The following is a 16,666-nucleotide window of genomic DNA, read 5'->3' on the forward strand; positions in this document are numbered from 1 at the left end:
AGGGAAGGATTGTTGCTTGGGCTGTTATAAACTTGTCATATCCTTAGAAATAACTACGATAACAAAAGCTAGTTATTAGGGGGATAACAGCATGTGACAAACTCAGTCCTAACAAATTTTTAAGCAAAAAAAAAGTTGTTATGCAAGTGAAATATAAATAAATGAAATGAAATATAACGTGTTATGGAAAACTATCCTCAAAAATGTCTACGATAACAACTGAGTTAAAACTATAAAAGAGAAACGGCACCATCTGCCAAGTCAAGAGTCAAACCCTAAACATGTTGACAAACTACCTCACAACTCTTGCCAAGTATAGACTGTTTAGACCCTTTTGACCTCATATAGATTCCTTCTAAAGGCTAGGATAAGATTGTTGATAAGAAGAGGATGGGAGAATTCCACTGAATTTCAGTCTTGCAGAGTTTGAAGTTAACTTTATTTTAACTACAATCATGCACAATCAAGGAGCATCACTGGTAAAAAAGTAGACAATTTGGAAAACAAGGAAAGAAAAACAAACAGAGAAAACACAAAAATGGAAAGAAACCTAAGAACTAACAAAAAAGGGACTAAAAGCATCAAAATTCCGAAAAGGTTCAAGTGAAAAAGTGTTAATTTACTGTGATCAATATTCAATAAGAGGATGTAATTACACACTGGGCTGCTAGGGGGCATGACTGCACAGTCACGTCCACACGAGGAAGCGTAAACAGGCTTATCTCTGTGCGGTCCATGGGCGCTACTAGGAAGGACTTCCTGCCTGGGGGCAGAGATTAGTAAGAAATCAGGTGCAATTTCTTTTTATTGGGCTCAGATTCTTAAAAACAAACCTTGGTTTCTGCATAAAACCATTAAAATGGATCCAACATATATGCATATAGCAAGGTCTCAGATCAAGTCAAAACCTGTCTTATTCAGACCATTGATGCAGTAATAAAAATGAAACGCAGCCATTTTACACATGACAATAGAAATCACAAGCAAAAAAAAAATTGAGGAAATCACTGTATATCCCTAAAACAGCACTACTTTTTTTCAAACTCAGAATCACACTTTTCTTGTAACTACAGCCCCCAGTCTACCATACCCTACATTCTACTACTAGCAGTTCTAGAATCTTGACCAGAAAATTTGAATTAAGGACTCCCAGCAAACATACATAACAGACAACCCTCACACACTCATACTCTGTAACCAAAAAGCACAAAACTTACTTGTTGCCATGGTAACGATCCTTGACAGACCCAAACTGTGACATCTAGAGATTCTACAGTAACAGCAACACCACTACATGTATCAAGCTAAGGAACTGTGGGCTAGTCCATTCTACATGCAGGGGAGGGGTGTCACAGTTGCAACTTCTCCCGTTGTACTGTCCACAAACAAACAAAGAAACAAACTGAAGGCACCCAAAACATAACCTTCCTGATGGTAGCAAAGAGAAAAGAATAGGGAAACCGTCTGTCATACATTCAACCAAATCTAATTAAGTTCAAACCACTGCATTTCTGCATTTGCGGTAATGTTTCACTTCTCCATTGAACTCTGGGCCTGGCAAATCTTTATCATTCTTTTCCATCTTTAGTTTTGACACAATACATGTATATACTGTATGGATATTTGGCTTTTAACTTTGTTTCAAAAACGTTCAGATTTGGCCCCAAATTGAATAACTTAAAGTCTTCTACTTTAGTCTTCATAAGGAAATCCATTCATACAGAAAGTGTGTTCCATGTAGTTGATGAACAGATTATGATATAATCTCCATCTAGATCTTTTGGTGGCAACATGGTAACTACAGCCAAGGAGGTTAAAATCTAACCCTGGCTAATTTGTTTAGAGATTAGCCAGACACTAGATTTAAGTCAAGTCAAGTATCACTACTGCCAACTGTCTGTCACAAACAGGCTCTTTAATATTAGGCCTAACTTCCCTGTTCTATTGACCCTTGGGGACCTATAGAGACCCAGGCCAACATCCATCTAATTAATATACACTGCAACTCTGTTGTACAGAGGACAGTCTGTGTGACAGAAAGGTACAAGTCAGTATAAGTCACTGTCAGCCATCCTGTCACAAACAGGTTCACACTACCCCTCACTCCCCTGCACCAGTGACCCATGGAGACCAGGGCAGGGCAACACACATTCATCAAGTGGGCCCAAACTAGAACAGCATGGGGTCCAGCCTGGTATCATCCCTGGTGCCCAGCATATCAGTTCTGCATTTTACTGTCCCTAAAGCATTGGCTTTTTTTCTAACAGCCAACCTTTCTGGTGTCCTTTCTGGTAAAGGTAGAGCATAGAACAGAAACAGGGTGACACTCAGGATGCCTTTCTGGAACCAGTTACAAACTTAACTGAGAAAGCAACATGAAATTAATGAGTTTGAAGATGTCATCCACAAAATAAAACGTATGTCATCTCACCTTTCTGGACTGTATATAGAAACTAGACTTTTCTTCAAGTCTTTCCACAGTAGAAATACTGATTTTTTATTCATGATCAGCTGCACCTGACTAGATGTTTACATCAAGTTACAAAAAAGTTAACTTGAACATGTCCAACTTCTGACAGAACAGACATCAGGGAATGTTTCTTGACCTTGACCTAAAGCGGCAAATCCCACAAAATTAAGAAACATCCTAGATACTTGCCATGACCTTGGTGCAACCCTTCTCAAGGTCATGTTAATTGGTACCTGTTGAACATGCCACACAGAAGACAAGTTTGGCCTCTTTGTCAGACACTGTCCTTCACAGTCAGGCCTCACAAATGGAATACGTTGTTTCACATATCTACTCAACTTTCAAAAGTTTAACTAAATTTACCTAACATTGTACAAAAACTGTATTCCAATTCCAATGAGAATTTTAAAAATACATGATTTGGAAAATCCTTGCAGTTGTGTATCATAATGGTACTAGACAGTACACAATATGGCAATTCAATTATCAGTTCTTTGACTTCTTCTGACGGCTTCCATGCAGAATTCATGTGAAAAAATGTAATTTTTATATATAATTGTGCTTTTTATTTCCGAACTAAATCTCTGTTTTAAAGCAGACCTCAAAACTACAAAAAATTTATAAAAGTTGAGACACAACTGATATAAATATTTTCATAAGATCCCACAATAAAAGCCCCTCACAACATACGTAGAGCAAATATTAACAGTTTGTTAAACATATTTATACTTGAGCTGAACCTAAGTGCTGTACAGAGCAGATTCCTGTCATGCTAGAGTTAAGCAGATGGAGTGTTGGAGAGTTCTCTGCTTGAGTACCGGCCAGTTCAAGTGCGTTGTACAAATGAGGGTGGAAAAATGGTTTGACCTTGGGTGAAGTATTCTGGGGTTTGTCCTGCTGAGGCCAGAGGAAATCATTAACTTGTTTCTTGGAATGTTTGATCACTATTTGTGATGGTGACTATCTCACTCTAACTTGTGTTTGTGCTGTCTGGGTAGACAGAAAATGGAGTTCTCTTTCAAACTTGTGAAGAATTCAAAGAGAAAGCTACTCTACTCTTGTGCTTCTGCTATCTGTGATAGGAAATTTAGTCCCCTTTGGAACTTGTGGAGAAGAGAAAGTTATCAACCTGTTTCTTGGAATGTTTGATCATTATGAAGACTAAGCCCAGAGAAACCTGTCACAGACTTTAATGAAATTTTCAAGTTTTAGTTCAGAAGAAAAGTACAAAAGCAATTCTCAAGAGCACAAATCTTTACCTTACTTTACGATGGTCAAGACTCCTTGAATCACTTCCGATATGTTTCTATTTGTTTTGTGATCTAGATTTGATAAAACGCAATCCAACCACCAAATGTTAGAGATGTCATTACTTTATCTTTAGTAAAATGCCTTTTAACTTAATCAAAGTTATCTTATTTTGTCTCCTGAAGCTCTGTTTAAAAACATACTGACTCTGTGTGGTCTTGAACAAGTCTTCTTAGTTGAAGAAGTTTCTAAGGAGTTAAAATGCCTGGAGACATCTTTATCTTACAGACACAACTTATGAAACATGGATTCAATTACCCGACAATCACACAATCACAGATGGTAACAGATAAACTATTAGTACAGAAACCACGAGGAAAAATTCAGAGACTTACGTCCGAAAGTTGGCGGTTGCTGGGGCTCGTTATTGTTGTCGTGGTCGTAACCATCTGGCGGGAAAACCTCGTCTTCCCATGATTCCTCGTCCTGATGTCCGTCGGACGCGTTGTTGTCCATCTCGTGATCTGACGAATCGTAGCTGTCGGAGGTGAAGTCGTCAGAATCGTCCGTCATTAGCTCGTCGTTCAGAGCCTCGACTTTCAGTTGTACCGCGCCGATCGCGGTCCCGGCAGCGTTCGTCACCTCGCACGTGTACTCTCCCACGTCGGGTACGTCCACGTTGTTTACCGCTAAACACGTTCTATCGTCCTTCTCGATGATGGCGAATTTCTGCCCAGCGTTGAGGGGTCTGTCGTCCCGAGTCCACTTGACCTGAGGTTTGGGGCTCCCGTTGAAGATGACCCAGAGTTCTGCCGTGTCCCCGACTTCCGCTGAGACAAAGTCAAGGTGCTCCAACTTCGGCAAGACTGGAAGGAAAGTAAAAGAGAAACATTAAAAAATACAAAAAGTACTATCTCGGCTTGAAGCTTAAGACAGTTAATATGAGCTGCTATGAAAGGAACAATTGTACGCATTCGGTATCACTGGACAAAGTAAAAATCTTTAATACAGAGTTAGACTTCTCTGCAAGGGAAGTGAAAGAAGCAATGCACATCAGTACAGACAGTGGTTATGCTGGCTATACAGAAAGTTCAAATGTATGGAGAAATACAACTGCTTTTTCTAATACATGTGTAGCTACAATGAACAGCTTAACAAATAACAACCTCACCCTTTAGAGAAGCATGCAAGTCAAGTGAGCAACAACGGCCAGGATGGGAACCCCCAACTGTCCAGTCCAGAGGGAGGGTAACTTACCGCAGGCAACACTACAGTGAAAAAAACTGTTTGTTTACCAAACAGTCGCTATCTTAGTTTCCTCACGTTATCTTCAGTACTTCAGTTCCAGACAGACGTGTTTACCTCACAGACATTAACACTGCCGAGGGAAAACTGCAACCTCAGCATTTACAAAACTGTCTTCAAAAAGTGTGCGGAACTTTTCTTTCATATTTCAGTAAGAAATTGGATTCAGTCGGAATCCCAATGACAAGCTGTTTGGTAGGTCTAACCTTGTCTTTATGGTGACAAATTACAGCAATTTGTTTGTTGTCCACTTATTTTACTGCTACTATTTTTGTAACACTAAGAAACGAATAAACCCAGTAATACAAACTTAGACAAACTTTGATCTAGGAAATATTGGATGGAGTGTGTCAAGAAGGACATTGAAGTGTGCAGTCTCACCAGCGTGGACCTGCTGGACAGAGCTGCCTGGAAACACGGTGTGAAGACTAGCCGACTGCTGCCCACCCCTGTCAGGGAACCCCGCAGTATAAAAAACTGGATGGTATTTCTGCTACTTCCTAGTACTGCTACCACTATACTGTAAATGTATTTAAGTTTGCATGGTTTTTATTTCCCACTAGGGCGAAAATGGAGTGTTCGCGGTGGTTTTAAGTTTTTGCAGCGCTATAGTTACATACTGCTACATAATCAGACAAAAAATGTTCGCGGTGGTTTTAAGTTTGCGGTGAAACGGTGAAAATAAAACCACCGCAAACATTTCTGCATTTACAGTTGTTAAAACACTTCTCCTTTAATTGCTTGAGGAGAAAGTTCCCAGGTGCCAGGTGTGAGGACCAACCATAGAGAGGTGCTGAGTGTAATAAAACATTAGTGCTGTTTACAGGGCCGTTTATCTAGTTCATTACAAGTGGCTGTTCCAAAGTGTCCATCACGTTCTGCAGTAAGGGCTGTATTTCATGTCAGGCTAAACAAGCTTAATAACTCGGTTCAGGGTTCTTTAGTCGACAAGTTGATAAATAACCACAGCAGTCAGGAAGTGACAGAAATAAGAATGAGTGTCGCAAATGACAGGATTTTAAGGGCTTGTAGGCAGTGCTAAAATCAGTCAGGACAAAAAGCCTTCTTCAATCCTCCAGCTAGCTTTTAAAATTAACAAAAACTACACTTGAGAACAGCAACTAAACAAGGGCTCCATAATGTAACATCAACAGACTTCAAGCTCCTATAACACACGGTGTAACAATCACAAACCCTCCCAACTATTCGTGGTACTTAAAGTTGTGTACCTTTCCAAATCCTTCAAAAATTTCCAACAAAACAGGGCGATCAGAAATGGCAGACTTCGCCCCCTTACCCATACTACTCTGTAACCTTTCCAGTCCTACAGATATTAATGTAAGTACAGAGTAGGTATCATAACACTGCCTTAATTTTACATGTCGTGAATCACAGAAACACAAGCTGACAGACAAGTTAAAAAGAACTTTTCCTTCACTCCCAATGCGCCATACTCTCATAAAGTGAAAGAAAAATGATGGCAAACCTGATAAAAAGTCTGTACAAATCTCCCACTGCCCATACAGGTACATGCATGTCCAAAACACCTCTAAACGGGTCCATTCTCTTACTACAGACCCGCCGACCCTTTGGCTACCTACGTCACAATCCCACCTGCCACCCTGTTGCCTATAGTCAGGGCCATGTTAGATGGACTGCTATACAAGTAGTCGCTCTGTTGTGTGCATGTTCAATGAGTTACCTATAACTTCCACAGCTAAAGACTCATTCTCTCACATTACCAAAGGCTGCTATTGAGTTATGTACACTTCTGGCGGCTGGGAATAGTTCAGGAACAATGTACAGGGGCCAGATAGATGTAATTTCTTGGTTGCTGGTTCTCCAATATGGTATCAGCTCTGTAACCTCTTTTAACCCTTTTGCTTGAAAAGAGTTGTTGACTCCTTTTCTTTCCTCAAAGTCAAAACAAGATTAATGAAATACAAGTAAAATTGTCCACCTTGCCCCATCATGACATATTTTTTCCATTATTCAAACACTCAAAATTTTTCAGTTTTTGATTGGAAAAAAAAAACAGTATCGCAACAATCTTTCTTTATGACACTAAAGAACTTATTATAATAAATAACATGTGACAGAATGAACCTTACCCTACAGCATGCCAAGGCAATCAAAGATGACAAACTTCACCCCCTTACCCATACTGCTTTTGGGAAAAGCGTTTGTATTGGTTACTGGGTTTGGCAGCAGGGAGAAGGTTTTAAAAAAAAACTCACCGGGCTCCTAAACCTTCTAGACCAAGACCTGAGAATTTCCTGAGAATTTTTTCTGTGGGTCCCTCTGCCACGTGAGCCTTGGAGTTCCTGCTAGCCAGGGTGGTCCCAACACTACAGAACCTCTACAGCTTACAGCCAGGGTAAACCGATCCCGGACAGGCTCTGCATACAAAAGGCCTGCGTTGTTGGGTCAAGTGTGGCCAGGGCCGGCCTTTGTGTGAGCACACTGTGAGAGGGGGGTGTTCCAAGGTGGTTTGTAGAAATCACAAACACTTAAAGGCACAGATTCATTTCAGGCAGGGCTGTGCTGTTTAGTGGAGTGTGTGGCTTGTGCGTAATTGACTTGTTTATCGTGAAAGTATATTCTTTGTAAAAAGAAAGGGGATTATTGGTCTACAGGCTTGAATTTAGGTCCAACGTTGCCAGACCTCAAACCATTGCAAGCCTTATACTAAATGCTGGTTGTGTACAAAAAGTAGGTATGGATAATCTAAAATGTGTTCATTTTTATGAGAAAACTAAAGCTGGGCCAGGTACACTGTTGGGCAGAGTATGTGGCTTGTGCGTAATTGACTTTGTCTATCGTGAAATATTCTTAAGTTTGTAAAAAGAAAGGGGATGTGGTCTACAGGCTTGTATTTGGGTCCAACATTGCCAAACCTCAAACCATTGCAAGCCTTATACTAAATGCTGGTTGTGTACGAAAAGTAGGTATGGATAATCTAAAATGTGTTCATTTTTATGAGAAAACCTTAGCTGGGCCAGGTACACTGTTTGGTGGAGTGCGTAATTGACTTTGCTTGTCGTGAAACTATTCTTTGTTAAAGATGAAACGTTAGTTCAAACATGTATAGTGTCCAGGGGAAGTGGTCTACAGGCTTTTGTTTAGGACCAACATTGTCAGACCGCAAACCTTACCGGGTACTGATCCTGTGCCAAAGTTAGATACGGATGATTTGTAATGTGTAAGTTCACTTTCATGAAAAAGGAAAACCTTTTTTCACACGAAGTTCGATGTCTTTGAGCCCGGTGGCCTAGCATTATAAATAAGGCATAATAATTTTACGGGCTCTCTTGGAAATCAGCCTTTGTTTGGCTGAAGAGACAACCCATATGTTTTAAGATTAATAGATAAATGATTGATTGAGGAAAAAAGATAGTCATAAAAATTGGAAAGCTTTGTTACTGTAATACAATCATTTGTTACTATTTTCCTAGAACGATCGTAGAGTGGAACTCGTTACAACCAAGTACAGTGGAAGCATCCTCATTAGATAGCTTTAAACAATGCATGCAGCTAGATATGCGAAGGTTAGACGTGACAGGTCGTTCGGTGTAATGTAACCAGCTGCTGCCGCGCCACGTGCCTGCGAAGCTGGTGTGTTACGCCGAATGGCGGTTATACCGGCTATATAGATACAGATACAGATACAGATATTCACGACTGTATATGAGCACTTCAAGCACAGTCAAAGTAATCCATGACAGGCCTCTGCTTCAAAGTCATTTTCCACATATATTTGTAGAATGTCTACATGTTGTCTTTGATTGTTTGTTCTAGTGAGGACTCTCTAAATATGCAAATAAGGTACCTCAATCATAACCAAAGCAATCCAAGGTTTCAAATCGTTTTTCCATCTACAATGTCTACAAGTTGTCTTTGATTGTTTGTTCTATAGTGAGGGCTCTTAATATGCAAATAAGGTATACAGGCTGAAGTGGCCACTTAAGTGAAAAATTTCCGACAGGAAACATCTTAAGACGTGAGTCCAGTCTTATCTTTAGTATTTCCGGAGTCTGGAGAAAGTCGGCTGCAGTTCTAGGTAAGGAAATCCCCATGGCAACGCTCGGATCAAAAACCGCAGAAACCACTGGGTCCTGTCTAACTCAAGAAACACTGGGAACAGTCTGGAGATTAAAACCAAGACAATTTAGGAAAAGTCTTAAAGGGACCCCCAGCATCAGTATCGAATCTTTGGTCTTAAAACCACAAAGCCTTCTTACTAAAGTGGGTGCATTATTTCCGGTAGATTCAGGGTAGATTGCCATGATTGCAAAAAAAAGAAGTAAACTTTATAAACTGAACACTTTTTAGGGATTAAGTTTTCAGGTAATGAGATCCAACAGAATGAAACCCTTGGGCCTTTAAACCTCAAAGCCTGCTTATCAAAGTGGGTAAATCACTTCCAGTAGTCCCAGGGTACAAGTAGATTGGCAAGATTGAAAAAAAACCTGTAAACTTTATAAACTGAAAACTTTTTAGGGATTAAGTTTTCAGGTAAAGTCTTAAAGGGATCCTACAGAATCAAGTCTCTGGGATTTTAAAGCACAGAGCCTTCTTACTAAAGTTTCTGGTAGGTCCTGGGTAGATTGCCATGATTGCAACAAAACCTGTAAACTAATAACAAACTGAAAACTTTTTAACCTTCTCCCTGCTGCCTAACTCTGTAACCAATAGAGAAATGGGTGCCAAACGGCTACTTCAGTGTGCTAAAGGTTAAGAATTTAGGGATTTACATTATAGTACCTTAGTCAGCATTAACTGGAAATTAGAAGCTACCTAAAGAATACTGTGCAAGCAGATTTCTTTCAAAGAACTTTTCTGACCTTGGGATTGAAAAGAGGCCCACGTTTTTACCTCTGTGCCAGTCCTCTAATTTGTAAACCTTGGTTTGGGTCCTTGTAAAGTTAACATTACACAGACCTGGGTAATTTGAGTTGAAGTGTCCTTGTTAAGGAGGCCCTGTTAACGTTTCAGAACGTGGGAAAATGTTCAAACTTGAATTATACACTAAATTTTACATATGGTTTCACTAGTGACCTGCAAGCCGACTGGAGCTTCTCATGAAAAGATAAAGGTTCATGCAAACAAACAGCCAAACAAAGAAACAAACTAACAAACTTTGTCATGAAAATATCTTGCACTAATTGTATATCAACCTTTAATGTACAAATACGGTACATGTCGATGTTTCACTGTAGTCTTTCCTGACTTCTTACCTTCTAGCACTCAGTCCAAAAGTAACCCCGATAAAAACGATGCAGTCAGGTATTGTAAAAACTGTGATTTTGAAAGTTAGATGTCTGTATAAAAGCTTACAGTAATATGCTAACAGCTAGCCAAATTTAGAGTGAAATAGATGGGGTTTTCCCCAGTGACTTTGTTCCACATTTCGGACAGGAATGTCTACAAGTACATGTTGTACACTGTGAATGTTGATTGAAGCTCCTCCAGGCCTGGGGTTTATTTGAACAGAGAGTCAACATTATAAGTTATCCCTCCACTTGCCACAGGTCCAGACATGCTTCAACAAAGTCTAGCTTTATCTTATAAAGAATGAACCAAAGTTGAGGAAAATGAATGGATCTCACTTTGTTAGAGGAGAGAGAAGTCTGTATTAGAGTCTAAGATAGAACCTTCTGTTTTGCAAAGTTGTTTTGACTTCTTGCAAGTTTGCTAGTTTTGCGTAGACACTGGCCACTTCACTTGTGATACTTCCATACCTGTTTGGGAATTAAATACTCCCAGTTTACAAATGTTTACATCTAATCTAACTCTGTATCATGACTGTGTGAAGGTCCTTATCTTATAACAAGGATGAGTGTCTTAAAGACATTACAGAAGACATCTTAAAGACATTCCCTAATATGTCTTAAAGACATTAGCTAAGACATCTTAAAGACATAACCTAAGACATCTTTAAGACAAGACATAAACTAAAGTTTCTTAAAGATATTAGCTAAGATTTCTTAAAGACATAACCTAAAATGGCTTAAAGACACATCTACCTACAGGGCCATCTTTATACATATATCAATCCTGGCCTAAAACTGTCAAGGAAATATCCTAAAAATCCGGAGGGGATACTTGGACCTGAGTTGTGAAGGTATGGTCAGGGGAAATGACAATTTGTTGCCAACATTTCTGCCACATCGGGCCAATATAACCTCCTTGGGTCTCTGTGATTTTTATGTTAAATTTCAGCAAAAGCATCATTAAAACTGAGGGAAGGGAGAAAACTGGCATCTGACCATATTCACTCCCTGAAACTGAGTGTACAAACTTTCAGGTACAGACCATCCCTTTCATGACAAGATTCCAGTCTAGAATTCTTTCTTAAAATCCCAGAACCAGGAGAAAAAAAAACATTTTTTCTGGACAGTTCGCTCATTGTATTTGTCATTTTTATTTGAAAAACCAATAGAAAAATTTAAGAAATAAAAGAATTGGTGTGGCTTTATCAAAACTTGCTGTAAAACAGACAACATTTACCAGATGCAGAATAGAGCACCCAAGTTCACAGCACATAGGAAACATTTTGAAACAACCCTCTCAGAAGCAGTATACATATCGGCAAAGAATTTCAAGCTTGGAAGTTTGTACAAATGCATGTACATGTTGTCCAAATATCTCAAGCAGAAAAAAGCCAAAGTACATCTATTAGAAAACTGTTCTAAAGTCATCAAAATGGTAGAAATTACTGTATTTACCTGATGTGCAATGGAGCCCCCGGTACACACCCGTTTGGAGCCGACCCTGTCAGAAGCAGCCGACTGTTTGCCCCAAACAGACTGTCTGTTCCTGTTTCCCCCAAAACCTCAGCCTTGAACAGGGCCTTGTAAAACAACCTGGCTTATTATAGCCAGCCAATCACAGACAACTTAGCCAGTGTGGCTGACTCCAACTGCCAATCACAGGCAAGTTGGCTGAACCTGTTACCCAATCACACGAAGGTAAGCAGATTCCGGCAGCCAATCAGAGGCAAAGGAGCTCAGCAATGTTGCACTTGCTCAAGATCAACTTTGCACTCCTTTGAAAGAAGGGCAAACGCTTAAAATTCTTAAGATTTGGAAACCAAGATGTCCCTTCTTCAAACTGGCTGCCTAACAGCAACTCCTCTTTTAGCTTTACAAAAATAATCCTCTCAGTTGTACTTACATTTTCAAACATTGTAGATTCTGCCAAGGCCCTGAGTCTTTGAACTGGGAAGCAACTTACTTTTCTACATCTTTTCTGTACCAATCTGACCCTATAATGTCAAGAAGTGTGGCCTATGTTGATATTTGTAATTTGTACAAAGTATTACACTTTCAAACATTACAGAGTCTTTGAACAGGGGAGCAAGTTACTTTTTACATCTTTTCTGTACCAATCTGACCCTGTGATGTCAAGAAGTGTGGCCAATGTTGATTTTGTAATTTGTACTAAGTATTACACTTTCAAACATTAGAGTCTTCGAACAGGGGAGCAACTTACCTTTTACATCTTTTATGTACCAGTCTGACCCCGTGATGTCAAGAAGTGTGGCCTATGTTGACCCTCCATAGAAAATACAGTAAGGAGTTTTTGCAGGACCTTGTAAGAAGTGCTGTAGTTTGTCAGACTGAACATGAGAGCTAACCTTGGACGGTTGTAGCACCCCGGCCTGTGTTGTACCAAACACCAGAACTTCAGACAGCCTCGTTAATTACACTTGAACTCGTCCCTACAGGAACACATCAAACTGGGGCTTGAAATAACGGCACTCCTTTTCCTGTTCTTTTCTCAGTGATTCTCATTTTTCCTTCCATCTACATGGATAAATGTCTAGACCTACATGTACTAAGTCTGAAAGTTACATACATGTATTCTAATATTCCAATATGTTTCAATATTCTAATGCCTCCAATCCCTTTAATTCTTGACATTCCTTTCTAATATTTTCAGTATTCGAAAAATCCCTCCAGTATTTTCCCCATATGTGGTTTGTAGCAGGAATGGTTTGCTATATTTTTGTGGCAGGAGTACACATGTAAAGGTTACGTCTTATATTTTAATGCTTTAAATTTCATAAATCTATGATCTATAAAGTCCTTTTTATTCAGGCTTTTAATTACATTCCTTTCAAGGGTTTACATTATTCTTAATGCTTTTCATTCCCTTCTGATAATTTGATGTATTTTCACCACATGTGTTCCGGAGCAGGACATGGTTGTCCATATTTCAGTGGCAGGAGTAAACGTGTGCAGGTTGTCTGACAAACTTCAGCAGATGTGACTTCCTGTGTGCACAACCTGTACAGACATCAGCTGGACAGGCCGCTACAACACAGCTGGTCGTTTGTCAGCAACTACAGGCCGCAGCAGTTTAAAACTTCGGTTCTCAACAACTGAATATAAAAGCTTTAGATAATCAGAACCAGGGCTGTCTCCAGGACCCATCCTTCCATCTCATGACGGAAATTTGCTTGTGGGGACAGAAAAAAAAGTCTCCTGTCCATCCAAAAAATAAAAAGAATCGAGTGGTAATGGGTTCAGTTCTTGACATTCCTGACACGTTGTGTCCTTGGGAAAGGCAGTTTACAGGACTTTCCTCACTCCACCCAGGTGTAAAATAGCCTGAGTACCAGCCTCCGTAGTGACTGCTGGCTGGCAAGCGATTTTTTGGAGCCAGCGGTCACTACGGAGGCTGGTACTCAGGCTACATGTAGGTGTAAAAATGGGTACCTGACTTCAGTTGGGGAGGTAAATAAAAGGCAGTGGAAGGAGAGGGTTGGGCTCCACCTTCCAATACTGTGCCCTAGACATATTACTGTAATTCTTGATTTGTTAACTGTAACTTAATTTTAGCTGATTTAACGGTCACTAGTCTACAGCTAAAATTTCATCATCGCAAATATTTGATCACTAATATTTGAGACAGCAATGTTTGTTCCCACCATCAAACTACTCCATTTTCCCCCAACCGCTATATTTTCCTGGCGCTATATTAAAGTGATTTACAGTATATAACAAGCCAGGCTGTGGGACACTACCTTAAAGTTTACATTTACCTTTTACACAAATGATAAAGACACTCACTGTTTTCCCTGACGTCCAGCTCCGCTAGGCTCGTTTCCGTCCCTGCCTCATTACTGATCACGCACTCATATCTACCCGAGTCCACCGGCAGGGTTCGACCAATCAGCAGCGAGCTCTGGTGCGCCGTGGTGATGACGGACAGCCTGTCGCCGGTCTCCACGGTGACGCCGTCGTGTAGCCAGGCGACGTGGAGCGGCGTTGTCCCGGCGAACTGGCAGGAGAAGGTGGCGGTCTCCCCCTCCCGGTGTGTGAGCCCGCGGAGAGGCGTCACGAAGTGGGCAGCGTCTGGGAACAATAAGGTCAGAATCATGCAAAACAAGCTGCAAGGGGACCCAAACCTACATCATCATCAGTTCCTTTTCAACCTGCCGGACGATCACCACTTCTTTATTACATCACAAGCTATCTGCCACCCAAAAATCAAGACCATAGCACGTCCAGGTCAAAAGATACAAAAACTGCTGCAGTACCAAGGTAACATACCAGGGGGCCCAAAATCGACCTAGAATTGCGGCTTCACAACACCCACCCACATACCAAATATCATCGTAATCCAATAAGAGGTTCTTGAGTTATGCTGACTACAGTAGTGCGGAAACACACACACACACACAGAAACACCTAAAACTATATCTCCATTTTTCATGGAGATCATCATGTCAATTCTAACAGTATCTATATATATACTGTTGTATATACATGTCAGGGTTGAGACTCCGATCTGGCAAGATCACGATTCTACCAGTAGAAATCCCGATCGGAGTCTCTGTGAACAGTATCACTGATCGTGATCTCTACCGGCAGAATCAGGGCAGAGGTTGTTTGTTTGTTTTATTCAGATCTCCATTAGTGTTACATGCATAGAGAAACACTTTTCTACCTGGAGTCATGGAAACTGGGACAATCATAAGATCTAAGGAGTGAATAATCATAATGTCTAGTACATTTTTGACGATGAAAACAATCAAATTTTAAAGGAGAAAAATGATCTTTTCTGGGGGAGTTATTCCAATCCCGGGTTGCAAATTGGGCAGCGTCCGGGAACGGCAAGGGGCACAGTCAGGGAAACTGGGACAATTTTAACAGTATTTATATGAGATCCAGAGAAAAAATATAAATGCATGACACATTTTTGAGAACGGGTGAGAATTGTGCAAACTGGGTCAATTTCATTATCACTGATGTCTGACATCAGGAAGAAAAAAATGCAAATATCTAGTATAAATTTGACAATGAAAACAATGAACAGGAGAAGACTTAGCTTTGTTAGTTATTCCATGGATCTTTCGGAAATCATCAAAGTGACAATGTTTATCATGTTAAATTGTAGATACATAAACAAAATGGCAATAAAAGGTTAATAATAATAAAATTCAGGTATTTCCACAAGCTAACCAAATATCTTTTAAAAAATCTAAATTTGGTTTACATGTGAGCAAAATCTATAGCTGTTAGAGATAAAACAATAGAACAATAACCTATAGCTAGGACTGTACCTGAACGAAATCTACATGTATACATGTAGCTGCTGCAGTAGTTTCCCATGTTAAATCTACATGTATGTACATGTACATGTACACCTGAACCTCAACTGTTCACTAGCAGGACTGGCAGTGTAACAGTTGTTGTATTAGTCTATATGGGCTTGTCTGTCCTTTTTTATTGATCAGAAAATAGCAGGGTCTGACTCTCCCAGCTGTTACAACTGTCCTGTTATTTCGTACAACAGACTTCCTCTCTCGTTGTTCAAGGGAGTTTCTCCTCTCTTTGTCCTCGCCCAGTTTTACTGCTGGCCGTTTCGTACGGATTGTTTTATTGGGCCAGCTTTCAAAAGTTGTTTTCCAAACCTTATTCTGAGAATTGTCTATTTTTTGTATTAATATGTACAGCTAAGAGATACATGTAGTAGGAAAGAAACAGCTAAATTCGTATGTGGTACTACAAAAAAGGAAGGGAACAAAAAACAATTTCCCAGCATTATTTAGGCTGTACATCAAACATTATGAATTTGTGGGGCTTCATTTACAAGTTACAATCATTATGACTTCATTAAATTGAAAGAATACAAATTGGAGGACAATGGGAAATAGGAAATAGGAAATGAAATATAGAATGTTAATGAAGACAGGAGGATTGGACACAGATGGTAACATTAAGTTAAACATGATAAACAGAAGGAAAGAAGACAAAAAGGAGGAGTGCTTGCGGACACTCACCATGCCAACTCACCATCGGCCATGTCTTTCCCTCCCGTCTTCTTTAGCAGGTAGCCTGGAACCCAGCCCCTCTCTCCAGCCAACTCCCCTTTATCTGTTAAAGGCTACAGAAAAACACTCATGTTAGCCTGGAACCCAGCCCCTCTCCCCAGCCAACTCCCCTTTATCTGTTAAAGGCTACAGAAAAACACATGTTATAGCCCGGAACCCAGCCCCTCTCCCCAGCCAACTCCCCTTTATCTGTTAAAGGCTATAGATGGAGAAACACACATGTTAGCCCGGAACCCAGCCCCTCTCCCCAGCCAACTCCCCTTTATCTGTTAAAGGCTATAGATGGAGAAACACTCATG

General features: G+C 40.2%; 1 protein-coding gene across 1 annotated transcript in view; it reads right to left on the reverse strand.

Annotated features, from left to right (window-relative positions):
- The window catches only part of LOC136420720 (myosin light chain kinase, smooth muscle-like), a 55,175-nt gene that overhangs the window by 37,923 nt on the left and 586 nt on the right, over positions 1-16,666 (reverse strand). Inside the window, exons 2-4 of the mRNA XM_066407810.1 lie at positions 16,317-16,420; positions 14,101-14,385; positions 4,114-4,584 (exon numbers count right to left, since the gene is read on the reverse strand). Coding sequence (XP_066263907.1) covers positions 4,114-4,584; positions 14,101-14,385; positions 16,317-16,332 — 772 coding nt within the window. The 5' untranslated portion in view covers positions 16,333-16,420. The remainder of the gene's footprint in view (positions 1-4,113; positions 4,585-14,100; positions 14,386-16,316; positions 16,421-16,666) is intronic.

The sequence above is a fragment of the Branchiostoma lanceolatum genome, chromosome 15, assembly GCF_035083965.1.
Source record: "Branchiostoma lanceolatum isolate klBraLanc5 chromosome 15, klBraLanc5.hap2, whole genome shotgun sequence".
NCBI lineage: Eukaryota > Metazoa > Chordata > Leptocardii > Amphioxiformes > Branchiostomatidae > Branchiostoma > Branchiostoma lanceolatum.